This window comes from Lepidochelys olivacea (genome assembly GCF_965140295.1).
Source record: "Lepidochelys olivacea isolate rLepOli2 genome assembly, chromosome: 7".
NCBI lineage: Eukaryota > Metazoa > Chordata > Testudines > Cheloniidae > Lepidochelys > Lepidochelys olivacea.
In genome coordinates, this window is record NC_140417.1 from 30,338,174 (window position 1) to 30,356,113 (window position 17,940).

Consider the following 17,940-nt stretch of genomic DNA (forward strand, 5'->3'; position numbering starts at 1 on the left):
CCTACATCAGCAATGAGTTCTGTGGGGTCTCAGCGCCTCAGCACATGGATACCACCCAAGGTCCTACAGCTGTGATCAGGTTACCTTCACAGAGCTGTTACCTTCACAGTCCAAAGAACAAGGCCTCACACCCCAGCCTTAGTGATGCAACAATCGTGCAATCATTGCACAAGTAAGGACACCCCAGGCAGAGCTGGGCATAACCCACCCACAGGCCCAGGTCTCAGTCACTTTGCCTTTCAGAGGGAATGGCCCAAACTATGTGCTTGTGTACTCCCTGCTAACACTGCGTGGAGTGTTCTCTGGTGGCAAGAGCTCATACCAGCTGCTGCCTCTGCACTCCCATTCATTGTCCTGTACCTCGATGGGCAGAACGTCATCCTTTCAAATCAGGAAATTCCCAGGTTTGCTCCCTGCCTAGGACCCAACAAGAGGGCACATCCTAAGGCCATGTCTTCATGGTGATGTTACAGCAGTGTGGTTTGCTCACTCAAAATGCCGCAATGTAATCGCAGTGAATTGAAGTGCGTCCACACCCCTTTGCTACAGTCCTTCTCCTTGCAGCCATACAGCTCTGAATCAGTTCGAATTCACCACACAGCATTCAAGGCAGGGAGCCCATGGTGTAACATTCCACCACTTTGCTCTTGGCCCCCTCTCCAGTTTAGCAACATCCTTCTGGAACTGTGGGCACCAGAACTGGACACAGGATTCTAGCAGCGGCAGCACCAGTGCCGAATAGAGAGGTAACAGAACCTCCCTTCTCCTACTTGAGATTCCCGTTTATGCATCCATGCATTATGAGATGCCCCCCAGAAACTCCGGGAGTCAAATGAAAACTCCCATGGTTCCTCTCCTAACATCTGTTCATTTTGCCAGTGCCTTTTCTGACCTAGCGTCAGCCAGCACAGACATCCCATTGCTGAGCACCAGGATCAGGACAGTCACTGGTGCAAAGAAACGTAAGGGAGTGAGGTAATATCTGCAATGGGACCATCCCCTTGTCTCTCTAATATACTGGGACCAGGAGGGCTACAGCCCTGCAGACAGCTACGACAAAGGGAACATTAGCCTATTCAGTCTGAGCTCCTGTCTCTCATAGCCCAGGGCAGCCCTCTACTGAGCCCAGGAGCCTGTGATTGGCTCTTCAGGAAAGGTCTCCAGCCTTGATTTGAAGACTACATTTGGCTGGGCTCTCTCGAGCCTGTCCTCTCGCCCCCCAGAGCCAGGGGAGGAGCCAGGGAGAGAACCCAGGAATCCTGACACTCCCGATTCTAGCACCAGTTCCTACATAGTGGTGTGCATAGTGATAAGGTGAACTGTCTCTCCCTCTAGGGGCTGATCCTCCCAGAGAAGAACAGGAATTTGCTTGTGAAAGGAGCTTTTTCCAAGGCACTTAGAACAGGGAGCGAGACTCCCCGCACACACACCTCCAGGGATGCAGCTACCTCCCTGCTCCCCCTTGGAGAGAGACGATGGGGCACCAGCCCAGCAGGGGGACAGGGAGGCAGGTGCTGTGGAGGAGGATGCACTTGCACCAGGGGATTGGGAAGAGACTGGAGCTACAGTGGAGGGGGGACAGTTAGATGGAAGGGGGTTAGAAGCTAGTTCCTTGATGACTGCTCTCCAGAGGGAGCGGGGGAGGCACCCAAGATTAGGGTGGGGTTGCAGACATGGGCACTAGGTATCCCTAAGCCTTCCACATCTGGGGAGGTACAGAGGGGACTTCAGCCCAGGGTGCAGGGGATGGGAGTAATCTCAGTGTGTAGGGGTGCAGTCTGCAGGGGTAGGGGGACAAACTACCAGCCTATGTCAATGGGGAGTGGGGTGGGATCTCACCTGGCTGGAGGGTGGGATGTCTGCCATAGCCCAGGCCAAAGCGGGGGGAGGGAAGGGGTTGGGGGATGTAGCCCAGGCCAATGAGGCTGATGTTTGGGAGCAGGGATGCTGGACCAGTCCCTGCAGCTGCCAAGGAGCCCACAGCTCATTCCAAACAACCTGACAGAGCTCTCCCCTACCACACTGAATCATTACCAAAGCTGGGGATAGAACCCAGGAGTCCTGGCCAGCTCTGTTGCCCTTCTCCAATAAGAACCAGCCCATTGTAAATTTCATCCTAAACACGGAGGGATTCTAGTGAAATCAGAACTTTATTGAGTCAATACAAAAAAATCAAACAAATGCGTTAAAAGTCGCAGCGTCCCAGCTCTCAAGGTGGCCGCAAGCCACGCAGCATTTAACCCCGCATCCCTTTTTTCCCCACCCCAAGATAGCTTAAAGCCCCCCTGCCCTGAAGGGGTGCCAGGACCCACCCTGTTCATGGAAACAACCCATTCCCAATAGGACAGACCGGGGTGAAAAGGAGCTGTGGGAATTCCTGCTCCTTAGGATTACGCTGCACCGGGGTAGGGTGATGGAGCCCTGGGGTTTAGCAACAATAAAAGAATGGAGATATAATCTGCTAAATATCCAGGGAGGGAAGGACTGGGAGGGAGGGAGAGGGGGAAAAAGAACCCAGGAGTCCTGGCTCCCAGCACTTCCCTGCTCTAATTATTAGATCCCACTCCCTTCCCAAGAGTCCTGGCTCCCAGTCCCACTTGGAGGGGGAACGTGCAAATGGCATAAAGGAATGAGAACGTACAGAGCCCGGGACATTCATTTTTAAAAAGAGTGCTTAAAAGCCCCATATCTCACAGATTTCCCGCCCCCATCCCGGGGGTGAAATCGAGGCAGCCGGGCGTGTGGGGGGGATGCTGATGGGTGAAACCACAGGACCATCTTCCAGTGGCAGATACAGTTAAGCCCAGGATAGACATGCCCAGAGACAGTCCTTTCATGTGGGGGGGGGGGGGACTCCTTTCCCTGCCCTAATTACATCCCCCTACTTCAGATTCATCCCAAACCAATCATCAGACCCAAGTGAATTTCACATGCAGTGATGGGGGGCAGGGGAAGAAGCTGCTTGTGAGATTCACTGTGTCCCTCTCCCTCCTCCAATGGATGTAGGACCAGCCAGTACAAAGAGGCCACCACCCCAGGATCTGAGAGAGCAGTGTCGGGGGCAGAGAAAAGGGGGACACCGAACCAGGGTTGAGGTGGAACCGAATATCCTGTTTCTAAGAAAAATGGAGCCCAGCTGCCCACCAAGAGCCATGGTTGCTGGGTGGGGGCAGAGCTGAGGGCACCACTTAAAAAAATCCTGCCCAAAACCAAAGAGCCCCGTGATCTGACAGACTGACAACACTGAGGCCTGGAATGGAACTGAATGTCCTAGACAAAGCCTAGATCACACCCGTAACATCAATGTAAGCACTAGGCCTACACTCTCTGGGAAAGACACCCCTGATCCTTGGGGCTGAGGAGAGAGAAATCAAGCCACAAGGAAAGGGCAGGGGGAGGTTTCACAAGCTGGGGTGGCTGTTTTGTCCCCATTCCCATCTCTGGAGACACCAGCAGCTAATCACTGGGTTGGCTCAGTGGTGCTCTGTCTGTTGGGGAAGGCGCCACAGAGAGGGATGAGAGCAGTGGGGAGGGATGAGGCAATCTGGGCTCTGAGAATCAGGGGTTCGAGCCCAACCCAGGGACACAATAAAAACAAACCACGTGGAGGTAAAATGCTTTTCTCTTTTTTTTAATAAATTTAAGAACCACCCCCTCCCCCCCGAATGCAGCAACTAAAACAAACTAAAAGGAAACGGGGCTACGAGTCATAATCTTCCTCCTCCTCATCCTGTGCTGGGGCAGGGGGTGCTGGTGCAGAGGGCATCATGGCAGGCAGGGCCGGGGGAACGGAGACAGGCATGGCCATGGTGGACTGTGGGGGGCAGGTGAAGTGCAAATATGGCGCCGGAGAGCTGGAGCCAGGGAGGAGAGAAGGAAGAAGGTTACTGTGGGGGAGGGGAGATCATCTACCCCGTATCCCTCACCCCAACCCTTAGCCCAATCCGATCCATGGGCCCTTCCAGTATCCCCACCCTGGATTAGACCTATAGTCCCATCCAGTCTGGTAGCCACCCCCTCCATCAGTGCAACAAGCTCATCCAGCCTGGTATGCCCCTACCCCGTAACACAGTCCCCCAGAGGTCAGGCTCCATCTGATCATACTTAGTGCTGTTAGGTTTCTAGTTATCACTACCCTTAAGTAGCTAATGCTCTGCTCTAACCACTAGATCCCACTCCCATCCCTGAATCAGGGATAGAACCCAGAAGTCTTCCCCCCGCCCCCAGTCCAAGATCTAAGCACTAGGCAGCACTGCCCAGCCCGTCAGCACTACTGAGCTGGCAGGCCCCGATTTGTACCTGGGAAAGTGGGTGGTGGGGCGGCTGGGGGGCGTGGACTGGGACGTCTCCTCCTCCCCATCGCTCTCGCTGTCCTCAGAATCCTCCTGTGGGGGCAGGGTAAGCAGGGGCTCAGCATGGAGATGGCACCATCTGAGGGACACAGTGACTGATGCTCCCCAGAGCTGGCCCCATGGGAAACTGAAGCAGAGAGGGGGAAAAGGACGCACCCTGGTTCGGAATAGAACCCAAGAGTCCTGGCTCTCAGCACCGCCCCCTGCTGTAACCACCAGACCCTACACCCCTCCTGGGACACCCAGCCCATAGATCATACAGGGAGGCAGCCAGGAGGGGCAACCTCCAAAGACAGGGAGGGGACGGCATTCCAGACCCTTCACCATCTGTGCCCCACGGGGGACTACCCCTCTCACTCAGCTCCCCATGCACCTCAGCAAGGCTCAGCCAGAAGGGGGCACTGCTGCATGCAGGACGCAGCCTGTGGGCTGGGAGACACCTCCTGCCAGATTCACCTCCTGCTCGGAGTCCGTGCCTGACTGCTTCGGGTCCTTTCCTTTGCTGCCAGTGCCGCCGTTCTTCCGCCCACTGCCCGGCTTCCGGCCCCTACGTCCGGAGAGAGACCAAGGAGTCATGGGGGCACTGCCAATGGATGGGGGCTCCAGCAGAGATTGGTGCAGAAGGAATCCCTTGACCGCATCCCAGGGTCACCCAGCCAGTCCCCGGACTCCACATCAGGGCTCCCGGCCACATACCACCCCAATGCCTTTCAGCAACGCTTTGGGGTTCCACCTCCCAAGCTCCCAACCCAGCCACAGCACTCCCCACTGGGACAGTCACCTATGACGTGGGCCAGTCCCCCGCGGGACGCAACAGGGAAGAGGTATTTAGGAATCGCTTTGCCACATCACTGGAGTGTAGACATCTCTGGTGTGGGGCATGGTGGCGGAGTAACAACACACAGCAACACTGCACAGGTTCAGGTTAGGAAGCAAAGAGAAGCCCCGCACCTAGTTCTGATGGCAGAGCGGGGGTTTTGGGAGGCAGAATGGAATCAGCAGAATGGGAATTGAGCTACGACACCGGAGTTCATTTCCAGATTCTTAGTGAAGTGCGATAGCATCTATAGTGACCACCACCATCTGTCCATGTCTTCCTGCAGCACAGCACCCCCTAGTACTGTGCTGGGGCCAGCAGTGACTGAAAGGGGGCACTTCCGGTACTGAGTCCCACCCCGCCCCCTGCAGCACACTGGGGCATCGAGGCCAGCACTGGCTGTGAAGGGAGAGTGAGCCCCTAGGGGCCTCATTCCCGGTGGCACACTGGGGCATCCATTGGCCAGCACTGGCTGTAAGGGAAGAGCACCCCCTACTGAGCCTCTGCCCCGCTCCCTGTAGCGCAGCGCCTCCTATTGCCCACCTCCTGGAGACCTTCTCGCCCTCAGCGTGGTTATCCTCCACATCTCCCTGCATGTCAGGCACCGAGGCTACCAGATCCTTGAGGAAGTCGAACTGCTGCTCCAGCTCTATGCACTGCTTCCTGCAGGGAGCGGAGAGCAGCTCAGACTCTGGGGGAGGGGACTGCAGCACCTCCACCCCCAGAAACCCCGGGGACCTGACCCCCAGCCCCTATTGGCTTCCTGAGGGCTACTAGAGACCCCCATGTTATATCCATCCCAGCTGGGGATGCAGTGTTCAAAGCCCCTCCTCCCCCTCCATAACAACACAATAATCACCATTACCTCCATGAGCCTTAGCCCTGCTCGGGATTAGTGCTTCACCCCCGCCTCCCACCCAGTTGAAAAGGGGGGAAACTGAGGCATAGAGGAGGGGAAGGGACTGTCCAGAAGTGCCACAGTGGCAAAGCGGGGAACCAAACCTAGGAGTCCTGGCTCCTAGCCCCCTGCTCCAAGAAAAGTGGGAGAGGTCTTTCTGTAGCACGGCAGGTCTGCTTGTGGAGTAGATCTGGCATTTCTTTGCTCCAGTACTGCGGGGGTTAGGTCAGAAAGTCCCCAGCTGGGCAGAAGCGGGGGGAATGCAGGTGGAAGTAGAGTACTTACAGGTGAGAGGTGGTCATGGTCTTGGCATTTCTGGATTGTGTCACCTGACAGGCCTTCCTGAGGAGCGACTCCAGGAAGAGCTCCAGCGCCCGGGCTAGGGCAAGCCAAGGGTTAAGGGAACTCAGCACTGCGATCAGAACAGAACACTGCTTGTACTAGGATCACTGTTCATGCGGATAGAACCCAAGAATCCTGGCTCCCAGCCTTCCCCCATCCTGCTCTGACCCACTAGCCCTCCTTCCCTCCCAGAGGTGGGGATAGAACCAGAAGACCTGGCTCCCAGTCCCTCTCATCCCCCCAGTCTAAGACCACCTCCCTCCCTGAGCTAGGAGAGAACCCAGGAGTTATGACTTCCAGCCTCCTCCCGCCACTAGATGAGCTACCTCTGATTCTCTGTCTAACCTGCTGTTGTAATTAGCCACCAGCCAGGGCATTGAAACCTACAGGATGATGACCCAAGCCTGGCTGGGAGGGAGATCCCTCAGGATTGGCCAGACCACAAGGCAACAATTGGGGTTTCAGGAGTGGGAGCTGGGCAACACAGCACTCCCAAGGATACATATTATGACAGGGACGGCAGCGGCCACCTTCCCAATCTCCTCATCTGTCTGCATGATCTTCTTGATCCGGGCCTGGAGGGGAGACAAGAAGAAATAGTTAATATCAGGGGTGGGGTGTCCCACTCTCCTATCAACATTCAGTGCCAGGGACATGGCTGTGTGGACCAGAGAGAGTGCCCCCTAGAGGGGAAAGGCACCATAACTCATTCCCCATTCCCCTGAACCAGCCAGTCTGCTGCCCTAACAGCAAAAGGCCCCAGATCCCATTCCATGCCCCCTGGAACCAGACAGTCCCTGACCTAGGGCTAGATTTGTACTCCCAGGCCCTCTGCTCTAACCACTCGACCCCACTCCTCTCAAGTGACTTTAGATCCCCGGACACAGGTGCCATGCACCTCTCCAATTCATACATTACATTGTCACCCCTTCCCTGGGTCATCCTTCCCTGCGTCCCCAGGGAGGTGGTTGCTCCCGCGGGAGTTGACACAAGAGCAAAGCCTCCATGGGTCACTGGCTCCTCAGCCTCTGTGGTGACTAGGGGACTGTGGGTGGTTGTCAGGCAGGGGCCAAGGCTGAGAACTGTCAACTTGTTCCATGCTTGCCCAACCCCCATGGAACATCACCTCTACCCGAGGGCACTGGTAGCCTCACACCAGAGCTATTCCCTGCCCTGATTATGGCTCTGTGTGCCCTTCTTGTGCCCTGTGGCTTAGCAGTGCAGCAGGGCCTCCTGTTTCCCCGCACAAGATAGTGTCCAGACTCGCGATCCACCCCTCCGGATGCAGAATCAACGCCCTTTTCTCCACTGGACTGGATTGTGTCGAAACCAAAGGATGTTTGTGTCCATGTCACAAGGCAATAATATCTCCTACACACAGCTAAGGGGCAAACCACAAGGTGTCAGCTGTCACAACCCAGGCATAAATTGTGAGGACCAAAGCTGAGCACAAGCTATTGAAAATAAATCTGATCTGAGATTGGGAGCTTCCTTGTTGTGCTGGGCACTGACCAGACCCCATCCCGAGATTAGGGGACCCCCATTGTGCCAGGCACTGCATGGACCCTGACCCAAGTTCAGGGCCCTTGTTGCACCAAGCGCTTCACAGACACAGAGTGAGGCAGTCATTGCCCTACAGAGCTCACAGTCTAAATAGAGGAAGTTTTATCCTCAGATTACAGATGGAGAAACTGAGGCACTAAGAGACATGTCTTGCCCAAAGTCACAGCCAGGCTCTGAACACAGATCTCCAGCCCCATCCCGGTGCCTTAACCACAAAGTCTGAACCATAGCTTTGGGAACTGATGGGGGATGGGGACTAGATTCAGTTTGCTGCCAACTCTTATGATCTTACCATCAATTTCACAGTATAAATACCCAGCTTGTAGACTCAAGAGATGCAGGAAGAATCACAGGTTTTATTTAAAGCTTAACATCTTGACCCTTAAAAGCTCCTCCCCACCAGCCCAAAAGGCAAATAAAATACCCCCCCCCATTGATTTTTTTTTAAAGGCCTGATCCTGGATTTTTAATCATTTGAAGATGGCAAAGCAGATTTCAGTCATTTGGGGGGGGGGGGGGGAAGAGAGGAGGAAGGTTCCCCATTTGGCATCAGGGACCCCAACCCAGGAAAGGAGGAAATGAAACTGACAGGGAAGAGAAGGTGAAACTGACCAGGATGCTTTCAGCTCCCATCCTACCCCACTGCTGAAGATGAGACAAAGATAGAAAAGGCGTGCTTTGTGGTGTGAGTAGGCCCCACTGAATCCCAGGGGAAAAGGAGGCCTATAAACAGTAAATCTATCCACTTCTTCCACAGTAGCAGCCCCCTCCTGCCATTCCAATAAGAACCTTTCGCCTTTTGACGGAGGCCCTCCGCCCTACAGTAGAGTCTCCGGGGAGGCGGGTCCGGAATTAACCCATTTTATGTAAAGGTGGGCAGAGGGAAGTGTCCCTTCCACCCTTACCAGGACAGCACAGATGGCAGAGCTGGGGCTAGAACCCAGGAGTCCTGGCTCCCATGCACCCTGCCTTCCCCCGCACACCCCTCTGGCCACGTTGTAACCCACTAGACCCCATTCCCCACCCAGAACCAGGGATAGAACCCAAGAATCCTAAGGCAGACCACAGTCCCACTGGACAGGAGAGTCTGAACGGCACACATTCCCCCTGTTGGCCCACCAGAGGTGGTGTCCCAAAGGATAGGTGGGGGGGAATTCATCATCCTTTGGAGGGAGGAAAGAGAGTCTCTGTGTGAGGGAGGAAGTTCATAATGGTTAGGGGGGTGTTCATGAAGAGCCAGACCCCTATATGGGTTGGGGGCACTGACCAGAGAGGTCATGGGAGGGGAGATCAGGAAGGGGGTTCCCAGAGGATCCCTGAAGAGGTGGGAGATCAACATAATGAGGCCAGATCATAGGGGGAAGGGTCTTCAGAGGGAAGGGGCATCCTTGTGGGGATTACCAGTGGGTGGTATGAGGTGGAATCCCTATATGGGGCAGTGGGGATCCCTGTAGGGGAAAGAGGGTAGTAGGAAAATCCTTATGGGACAGCAGGGGAGTCCTATATAGGATGCACGCAGTAAAGGGAGAAGTGGATAGTTCAAGCATGTCTCTGAGGGGGACAGGGGACCCTATAAAAGAGGAGGCAGCAGGAGCATCCCTATGGGGGAAGAAGACAATGTTGGACTGAGACCAGTAAAGGGAGGCAAGGGAAGGAAGAGGAAGACTGGGCCTGGGAGGTCCAGGCTTTGGGACAAAGAGGCTGGGTGCTAGGGGGATGCTAGGCCGGCCCAGGGGGGTCAGGTTAGGGTGACAGGGGGGGCGCTAGGCCAGGCCGGGGGTGCCGGCTGGGGGGGGTGAGCTAGGGTTAGGGGTGCCAGGGGGGAGGCGCTAGGCCGGCCCGGGGGCTGGAGTTAGGGGTGCCGGGGCGGGGGGGCACTAGGCCGGCCCGGGGGCTGGAGTTAGGGGTGCCGGGGCGGGGGGGGGCTAGGCCGGCCCCGGGAGCTGGGGTTAGGGGTGCCAGGGCGGGGGGGGGCTAGGCCGGCCCCGGGAGCTGGGATTAGGGGTGGCGGGGGGGGGGCTAGGCCGGCCCCGGGAGCTGGGGTTAGGGGTGCCGGGGCGGGGGGGGGGCTAGGCCGGCCCCGGGAGCTGGGGTTAGGGGTGCCGGGGCGGGGGGGGGGCTAGGCCGGCCCCGGGAGCTGGGGTTAGGGGTGCCGGGGCGGGGGGGGGGCTAGGCCGGCCCCGGGAGCTGGGGTTAGGGGTGTCGGGGGGGGCGCTAGGCCGGCCCCGGGAGCTGGGGTTAGGGGTGCCGGGGGGGGCGCTAGGCCGGCCCCGGGAGCTGGGGTTAGGGGTGCCGGGGCGGGGGGGGGGGGACTAGGCCGGCCCCGGGAGCTGGGGTTAGGGGTGTCGGGGGGGGCGCTAGGCCGGCCCCGGGAGCTGGGGTTAGGGGTGTCGGGGGGGGCGCTAGGCCGGCCCGGGGGCTGGGGTTAGGGGTGCCGGGGGGGGCGCTAGGCCGGCCCCGGGAGCTGGGGTTAGGGGTGTCGGGGGGGGGCGCTAGGCCGGCCCGGGGGCTGGGGTTAGGGGTGCCGGGGCGCGGGGGGCGCTAGGCCGGCTCGGGAGCTGGGGCTGGGGGGGCCGAGGGTGGCGCTAGGCCGGGCTGGAGTTCGGGGTGCCGGCCGGGAGCCTCGGGCCCGCACTCACCGGCGGGAAGCGCGCGTTGTATTTCTTTTTCTTGCTCGGCATCGCGGGGCTCGGGCTCAGGCTCCAGCAGCGGCAGCAGCGACCCCCGCCCGCCCCGCTCCACCCCGCCGGCTCCCGGCGTCGCCCGCCGCCGAACCGGCCGCCAGGGTCCTAGCGCCGCCGGAACACTCCAGCGCCGGGCTGACTCCATCCATTGCCCTGCCCCCCGGACTCCTCCCTTTTCCAGCCGCCCCCCGGCGCAGGGGGCCCCCTCGTCCCTAGCACAGGTGCCACCCCGTGACTCTCCTTCGTCCCCCGTCCCCGGTGTCCCCATCCCCGCCCCCCGGAACTGGTGCCCCCACCGCATTTTCTCCGTTCTCCCGGGACCGGGTCCTGCAATGCCAGGGCCAGCCCTTGTCTCCCCGCCTGCCTCAGGGTCCCCCTCCCCTCAGTGCCAGGACCTGGGGGCTCACAACTCTGCTCTCTCTACCACCCACCAGGACGGGTGTCCTCCATCTGCTATTCCGCCTCTCCTCTCTTCTCCCCCTTCCAGCCCCCCAAGAAAAAGCAGATCTTACAGCCCCTCCTCCATGCTGGAGACGCCTGGAGTCCCCCATCACGGAGGCCTTCCAAGAGCCGCCCAGTTCTTGAGACATGGACTCCCTGGGATTGTTTGCTCCCCAGCAACTCCCCATCCCTGGAAGATGGAGGATCCCCACCACCAGGTTGACCCTCACCGCCAGAGATGGGGATCTATGAAATCCCTGTGTCTTCCCCCCTCCCCTATGGAGGGTCTCAGGCAAGCTCCCTTTCCCTGAGCAGGTAGACTGGGTCTGAGGTTCTCCTTACCCGTGGAGCACTAAGGATGGCAGAGGGACTGCACTTTTGCACTGATGTACATAAGAACGGCCAAAGGCGTCTTGTCTTCCAACAGTGGCCAACACCAGGGGCCCCAGAAGGAATGTCCTTGGAGGGATAGCTCAGTGGTTTGAGCATTGGCCTGCTAAACCCAGGGTTGTGAGTTCAATTCCTGAGGGGGCCATTTAGGGATCTGGGGCAAAAATTGGGGATTGGCCCTGTTTTGAGCAGGGGGTTGGACTAGATGACCTCCTGAGGTCCCTGCCAACCTGGATAGTCTATGATTGGCTCTTTCCCCTGCTCTCAGCCATGCGCCCCGCTACATGGGAGCCCTGTATAAAGAGTCCCTGTGTCCCATTCCAGAGGTGGCTGCATCTCATCACCTGGTGAGGCGTCCCTGTCTCATGGCCCCAGAGGGGGGGTTTAACACCCATTATTCCCACAGAACAGCGCTCAGGGTCATACTACTGGCCCGCCACTGGCTTGGGCCCTCTGCGATGCCTTGCTTGACTTTCCGCCATAGGCCACCTCAAAACCAGCTGCAGCCCGGCCCCACGAGCCTGAGCGCCTGGAGCCACAGCCACAAACTGCTGGGCGGGGGGAGGGGGCTCAGGCTGGAGCGGATTGGTTGCTTTAGCCCCGCCCCCATCCACCAGCGAATCCGCTTCCGTACACTAGGTCCCGCCCCCTACCTGGTTAGTCCCCTCCCACTCCACCCTTAGTTCTACCACATCCGGGTCTTTCACTTCGTCCCTCCTGGCTCCACGTTTCCCCATCCGGGTTAGGCCGAGGCCCCGCCCCCGCCCCCGCGGTCGTTACCCCCGTGTGAGGCGCAGCGGGCAGGCTGCAGTATGGGGGCGGTCGGGAGCTGAGCGCGGGAAGGGGCTGGTGAGGCTGGGCCCTGGGCGGGCGCTTGCGGAGCTGTCTCGGGAGGGGCGCAGCGGGGGAAGGAGGGGGCGTGGCGGGCGCGCGGGAGGGGTGTCCCCTGCCGTCGTGTGCAGCCCTGGAGGGGCCCGTGGGCTTTGCTCCGCGTTCGCTCAGAGTGAAAGGGGGGCTGGGTTCTCTTCCCAGCTTCTGGGGGGGAGTGGGCTCTGGTGGGCTAGAATGGGGGGGGGGGAGAGCAGGACTCCTGGGTTCTCTTCCCAGCTTCTGGAGCGGGTTCTGGTGGGTTAGAATGGGGGTGGGGGGTGGGGAGCAGGACTCCTGGGTTCTCTTCCCAGCTCTGCGTCAGAGCTGCTGGGTGGATGAGTCCCTTCGTCTTTCAGCCTTTCAGTTTATCCCATCTGTAATAAAGAGGTTAATGATACTAACTTCCACTGTCTCGCCCTAAGATGAGACGTATCTCATTCTGTACCCCCAGCAGCGTCTCCTGAGGGAAGAAGAGTCATAACCCTCAAATTGACACTGTGCTATGACAATCTAGGGATCTTCAGGGTGGGGGAATATCACTAAGTGGCACAGGACAAGCCATTTCAAGTGCTCTTGGTCTGACAAAGGAACGGATGTTGCTGGCCTGAGTACATGAAGTGTTTGTGTCGTGCCCCCTGCCTTTCCCACTGTATTGTGTGGGGAAGGGTCCCCATATGGAAGTGGCTGAGTGCAGCTGATCTAGGACAAGTTTAAAAGATACAGTGGGCGATCTGGAGTTTATACCCTGTTGGCATGGCTGTGTTTCTAACTGGGCTGTACAGATCATTTAGTGTGCTCTGCTCCCTGTCCTCCACGGTGAGCCATGATTTTTCTTTAATAGGAAAGTCGAAGCAGCATCTTTGTGGGGCATGTACAGCAAGCAGCCTGCCACACACATCCTCAGTTGGGTTTCCAGGTGGTCTTTACATTAGTGTTGCTCGTTCCAAGCCCTTGATTGCTCATCCTGCATTTGGATACCCATCCTGCATTGTGTTCACTTCCCCAGAAGCCCACGAATAGCAGGTAAATTATTCTGGTTCATGGATGGGAACTAATGGGGTACCTCAATCAACAGTGGGCAAGGACCCTGTGGGATGGGCTATAGGGGACAGTCCTGCTGTGGGGGGGATGGGAGCTAATGGACGGTCTCCATCCATAGTGAGCAGACCCCTGGAGGAGATGGGGGGTACTAATGGGAGTGGGGGAAATCTCTGTTCATACTGGGCAGGGTCCTGGGGGAGGGACTCTAGCGGTTGATTCTGTCCTGGGTCCTGCTATGGAGATTGGGCTAGATGGTGCACCATCATGTTGCTTCCCATCTCCCTGACCCTTCCATCCTAGGTTCCACTCCTCCACAGGCCAGTGAGCGATGTCAGACCAGGATGATGGTGACGTGGGGAAGGGAGGGGCCTTCTCGGCCGAGCACCTGGCCGCTGAGTCCATGGCAGCTGACATGGATCCCTGGGTGGTGTTTGATGCACGAAAGACCCCACGGGCCGAGTTCGAGGAGTGGCTGCAGACCTACCAGCCCTCGCGAGTGTCTCGTTTTGGGGACCCCGAGCGCCGCACTGAGCCTGTGGGCTGGATTGCCATCTACGGTCCAAACTACTGTCCAGAGTCAGGTGATGTGGTGGGGCTGCAGGAGGCCTGGGAGCGGCTCCAGATCAGTGGGCGCCATGTCACCTTCGACACCATCCGCGAGCTGGCGCTCAACCACTGCGTCCTCACCGGCAAGTGGCTGATGCACCTGGATACCGGCTTCAAGGTGGACCATGCCTGGAGTGGCATCGCCCGCTCAGTGTTGGAGGGGCACTTTGGGGTGGCCAAAGTCAGCCCCTGCTACCCCAGCTCGGACCGCAAGCATGTCATCTGCATCTACACAGATGACTTCACCAACGAGGAGAAGGTGATGGATGCGGACGCTGCCATCCGGGGCACTGGTGTCAAGTGCCTGCTCTCCTACAAGCCTGATGTCTACACCTACCTAGGCATCTACCGGGACAATCGCTGGCACCTCTGCCCCACCATCTATGAGAGCAAGTTCGACCTAGAGTGCATCCCCCGCCGCTCTCGCATCATCAACAAAGTCAGCAACACTGAGGTGACTTAGACTGGGCCCCGCTCCCCATCTGGCAGTTCCTCCTTTCCCCTTTCCAGTACGGGCAGCTGGCACCAATGCCTCCCAACTGTGCTCTGAAACTAACTGCATTTTGATTGGTCTGTTTGGTGTGGCCTGCCCTTAATGTACATAGAACCTAGCGTGGATTGGAGGCCCCACACAGACTACAAATCCCAGTATGCAATGCTCCTCACTTAGTCTCCCTCTTTCAAAGGACAGGTGCTCTGCTAGTAACTGCCGCTAGCTGAGATCCTTAAGTAAGCAGGGTGGAGAATTGGCTGCTGGGAGCTGGAGTCTCTGCTGGTCACACCTCTGTTAAAGATGACAGTGGACTATCTTGCAGGATTCTCAGCCACGTTTGGCACACTCATGCATGATGCAGCACTGGCCATGCCGCTAGGTGTCTCTCTACTAATGAGGTTCTCCCTGTTTCCCTGGAAAACCACCTCTGCTCCTCTGAGCTGCAGTCACTTGGATAGAAGACTCAGGAGGTTCTTGTCATCAGCTGGCACTGTCCCTTTAAATTCCCAAAGCCCATGGGGTTTGCTGGTGCCACTCTGCATGCTTAACTCCTTCATGGTCTGTGTGCTATCGTATAGCTGAGGGCTAGGGCTGTGAGTTCAACTCACCACAACCACCTTCCAGTGCTGCTTGTATGTTGAAAGCACCACGGCTCCCAGCAGCCTGTCCTTTAGGAAAGCCTTTTCCATGAGACACAGAGCTCACTCAGTAGAGGAGGCAATCCTGAGCTCTGCTCATACAGCAGCAGCTGGGTGATGTTTCCAACAGCCTTCTCACTAACTAGTTCTCTCTCTAGCCCTTGCAGTCCCTCATTGGAGGGGAAAAAGTGGCCACCCGAAAGAGGCCACAGTCAGGTCTGTGCAGGGCCCATTAAGGTGTCTGAGGGTGACAGGAGCAGGGCCATGGCTCTTGGAAAACAGGAAGAAGTAGTAGGTGTCCCACTGCCACTCATGCTAAGTACTGTAGATCCTTCACTGAGCCTGTTCCCCATACAGCTCTCAGAACATAGTGTCTGTGCACACACATCTCTGGCTCTTCCTGCCCTGGAAAAGGGCTGTGTGTCAAGTCCCCTGAACAGCGCAGATTGTTTCTGTTAACCCCCCTTTTGGGGACATCTAACAACCAAAGGGGGTATAGATACAGCACTGGAGCCCCTCTGCCTGCTTTAGGAGCCATGGATGGCTGCTGTCTCCTTGCCCAGAGGCCTGCTCTGCTGTATGCAAAGGTTGTCTTTAAAATGCCTCTCCTGGGGCCTTGAGCATGTTGAATCCTGAACCGCTCTGGTGGGGAAGTGGAAGCAGGAAGGAACCTTGGGGCTCCAGGGGATGACAGTGGAGCAAGGGATTGCTGAGGGGTTTGGGTCTTTCCTGCAGGATATGTTTCTCCCAGCTGTTCAATGGGTGTTTGAGCTGTAAACAGGATTAATAAAAACAACTCTCCACTGAATCGGGTTCTGTTTCTTGGGGTAAAGAGGCCACAACACCCTGGTGGGTCAGGTCCAATGCCAGCTGGGTGGCCCAAGCACCATTAGCATCCCCCCTTCTGTGCAAAGGGAGGGGCATGTCCTGTGTCCCTGCAAGTAGCAGCCCTCCTGCTGGGGAGGGAGAATTGGAGGAGGGCCTTGCTGTGGGACATATGAAAGCTCTTCTCACACAGCCCTAGCCTCTTGCTTGATGACTGGGGTTAAGGCAGCCTGGTGCAGAGATGCCTCTGCAGGATAATGGGGGGAGAAGAATCAAACAGGGAGTCCCTGGAGGGGTGCATGTGAGGGTGTGTGTGGGAGGGGGTACTGAGTGTAATATATAGGCTGTGCGTTAGCCAGCAGGTGGCACCACCAGCATCCAAAATGATGGGCTGGAAGAGGGAGGAGCATGAGCTGACACCTAGTGGCTGGGAGTTCCCTTTAGTTACAACCCTGGATGGTGTGTTTGCATCCCCAGCCCAGCAGTCCTCACTTCTGTCTCCCCACCTACAGCTGGGCCTAGAACCCAGGAGCCTTGATTCCCAATCCCACCCCATCCTCTGAACAGGTAATGGCACCTCCAAGATGGCCCAATTAAGTACAAAAGTACTACAACAACCGGGGCTCTTTCCCACACTCCCCCCAACCATGCCTGTTACTAACTTGGGCTGGGGGCTAAGTGGCATTAGGGTTGAAGCAGGGAGAGGGAACAGGGATCCCTGTAGTTTCTTACTTGGATTTCAGCTTTAAGCTCAACACTGGGCCAAGAGCCATCTCTGAATTCTTGGGGTCTAGAAGCTGGGGAAGAGACCCCCTGCCCCAAAACCAGACCAACCCATCATCTTCCCCCTGATCCACCAGTGGATCCATTCCATTATGTTCCCTATAAGTCACAGTGGACCTGGGACACATTTCTGCTGCCTTGTCCTCTGCTCTTTGGCTAGTTGAGAGGAAAAAAGCTGGAGTGGTGGATTTCTACTTGATGTTTCATAATGTTCAAGGCAAGAAGGGACCATTAGATCATCCAGGCTGATGCTCTGGACTATCACAAGCCATTCAGTTCCACCCAGTTACCCCTGTATTGACTCCAGTGACTTGAGTTAGACCAAATCATTTCAGTCCTCAGGAGACTAATCTGTTGGGGACCCTGTTCTCTGCCCAGGGCTCACAAGTGCCTTGTGATGGCAGGGAATTGATGTGAAACATGCCCAGATGATCTTAGCAGGTGACCCATGCCACAGAGGAAGGTGAAAACCCCAAAGGTCCCTGCCAATCTGACCTGGGGGAAATTCCTTCTCAGCCCTTAATCTGGTGATCAGATGGACCCTGTGCAACTGGGTCAGACCCATCAGCCAGGCAGCTAGAGGATTTGCTTTAGAATGCCAGGTTGGATGCCCTTGGAATATGGGAACTCCCACCAAATTTCACTGCAGAATTGAAGGGGGAGGAGAGATGAGCAGCGAGAACAATCTAAGGCATGGTAGGAAAACACTCTGTGGAAGGAAGGTCAGGAGAGTTCATCTTCAAGAGGGGAGAAAAGGATATAAAATTATGGGAGAGGTGGCAGTGGGGCACTTTGGCTTGCTCTGGCTTGTGGCCCAAAGAGCTAACTGATGAACAGCAAAGCTCTAGGTCTAGTTAGCCTGGGGAACTCTATCAGAGGGCTGCATTGAGGCTGCAAAGTTATGACTGAAAGAGCAAGTGGCCATTTATCTGGATAAGAACAGCCAGTTACTATGGGATATTAAACTGATGCTTCATCTTAAATTGCTCTCAAAAATTAGGGGGCAGGATGAGACTTTCATAGGACAGATTATGTCACAGTTGCTACTGGCAGGTTCTTGCACCTGGTTCTGGCTGCTGTCAGAGACCAGACCTAGGACTAGATGGGGCTGAGCTGGCATTTCTTACAAGGGTGGGGGTGAGTCCTGAATAAGGGGTTTTCTGATGAAGTGTTTCCACAAAACAAGAATTAAATTGG

The 17,940-nt window shown here is 57.0% G+C and overlaps 2 protein-coding genes across 3 annotated transcripts; one reads left to right on the forward strand and one right to left on the reverse strand.

Moving 5' to 3' along the window:
* Positions 1 to 2,131: 2,131 nt before the first annotated feature.
* Positions 2,132 to 10,770, reverse strand: DRAP1 (DR1 associated protein 1). 2 transcript variants are annotated; one of them, XM_084635533.1, is made up of 7 exons: positions 10,612 to 10,769; positions 6,912 to 6,984; positions 6,353 to 6,446; positions 5,713 to 5,832; positions 4,809 to 4,899; positions 4,300 to 4,385; positions 2,132 to 3,854 (listed from the first exon to the last, which is right to left on the reverse strand). In XM_084635533.1, the coding sequence occupies exons 1-7, from the start codon at positions 10,651 to 10,653 to the stop codon at positions 3,701 to 3,703; spliced, it is 660 nt and encodes a 219-aa protein (XP_084491659.1). In that variant the 5' UTR covers positions 10,654 to 10,769; the 3' UTR covers positions 2,132 to 3,700. The 2 variants fall into 2 exon arrangements, with proteins under 2 accessions (XP_084491659.1, XP_084491660.1); XM_084635534.1 differs by lacking the exon at positions 5,713 to 5,832 and having other exon boundaries at positions 10,612 to 10,770.
* A 1,420-nt stretch (positions 10,771 to 12,190) lies between these two features.
* On the forward strand, positions 12,191 to 15,943 carry LOC311523412 (UPF0696 protein C11orf68 homolog). The gene is made up of 3 exons (XM_084633350.1): positions 12,191 to 12,336; positions 13,199 to 13,380; positions 13,699 to 15,943. The coding sequence occupies exon 3, from the start codon at positions 13,727 to 13,729 to the stop codon at positions 14,465 to 14,467; it is 741 nt and encodes a 246-aa protein (XP_084489476.1). The 5' UTR covers positions 12,191 to 12,336; positions 13,199 to 13,380; positions 13,699 to 13,726; the 3' UTR covers positions 14,468 to 15,943.
* Positions 15,944 to 17,940: the final 1,997 nt, after the last annotated feature.

Bases quoted from the DNA above. Each gene is read 5' to 3' on its own strand.
- DRAP1 (XM_084635533.1), bottom strand. From the start codon at position 10,653: ATGCCGAGCAAGAAAAAGAAATACAACGCGCGCTTCCCGCCG. The intron at 5,833-6,352 runs GTAAGTACTCTA...CGCTCCCTGCAG, and splicing joins ACCATGACCACCTCTCACCT to GAAGCAGTGCATAGAGCTGG. The intron at 3,855-4,299 runs GTACAAATCGGG...CCCTGGCTCCAG, and splicing joins CCCACCACCCACTTTCCCAG to CTCTCCGGCGCCATATTTGC.
- LOC311523412 (XM_084633350.1), top strand. From the start codon at position 13,727: ATGTCAGACCAGGATGATGGTGACGTGGGGAAGGGAGGGGCCTTCTCG.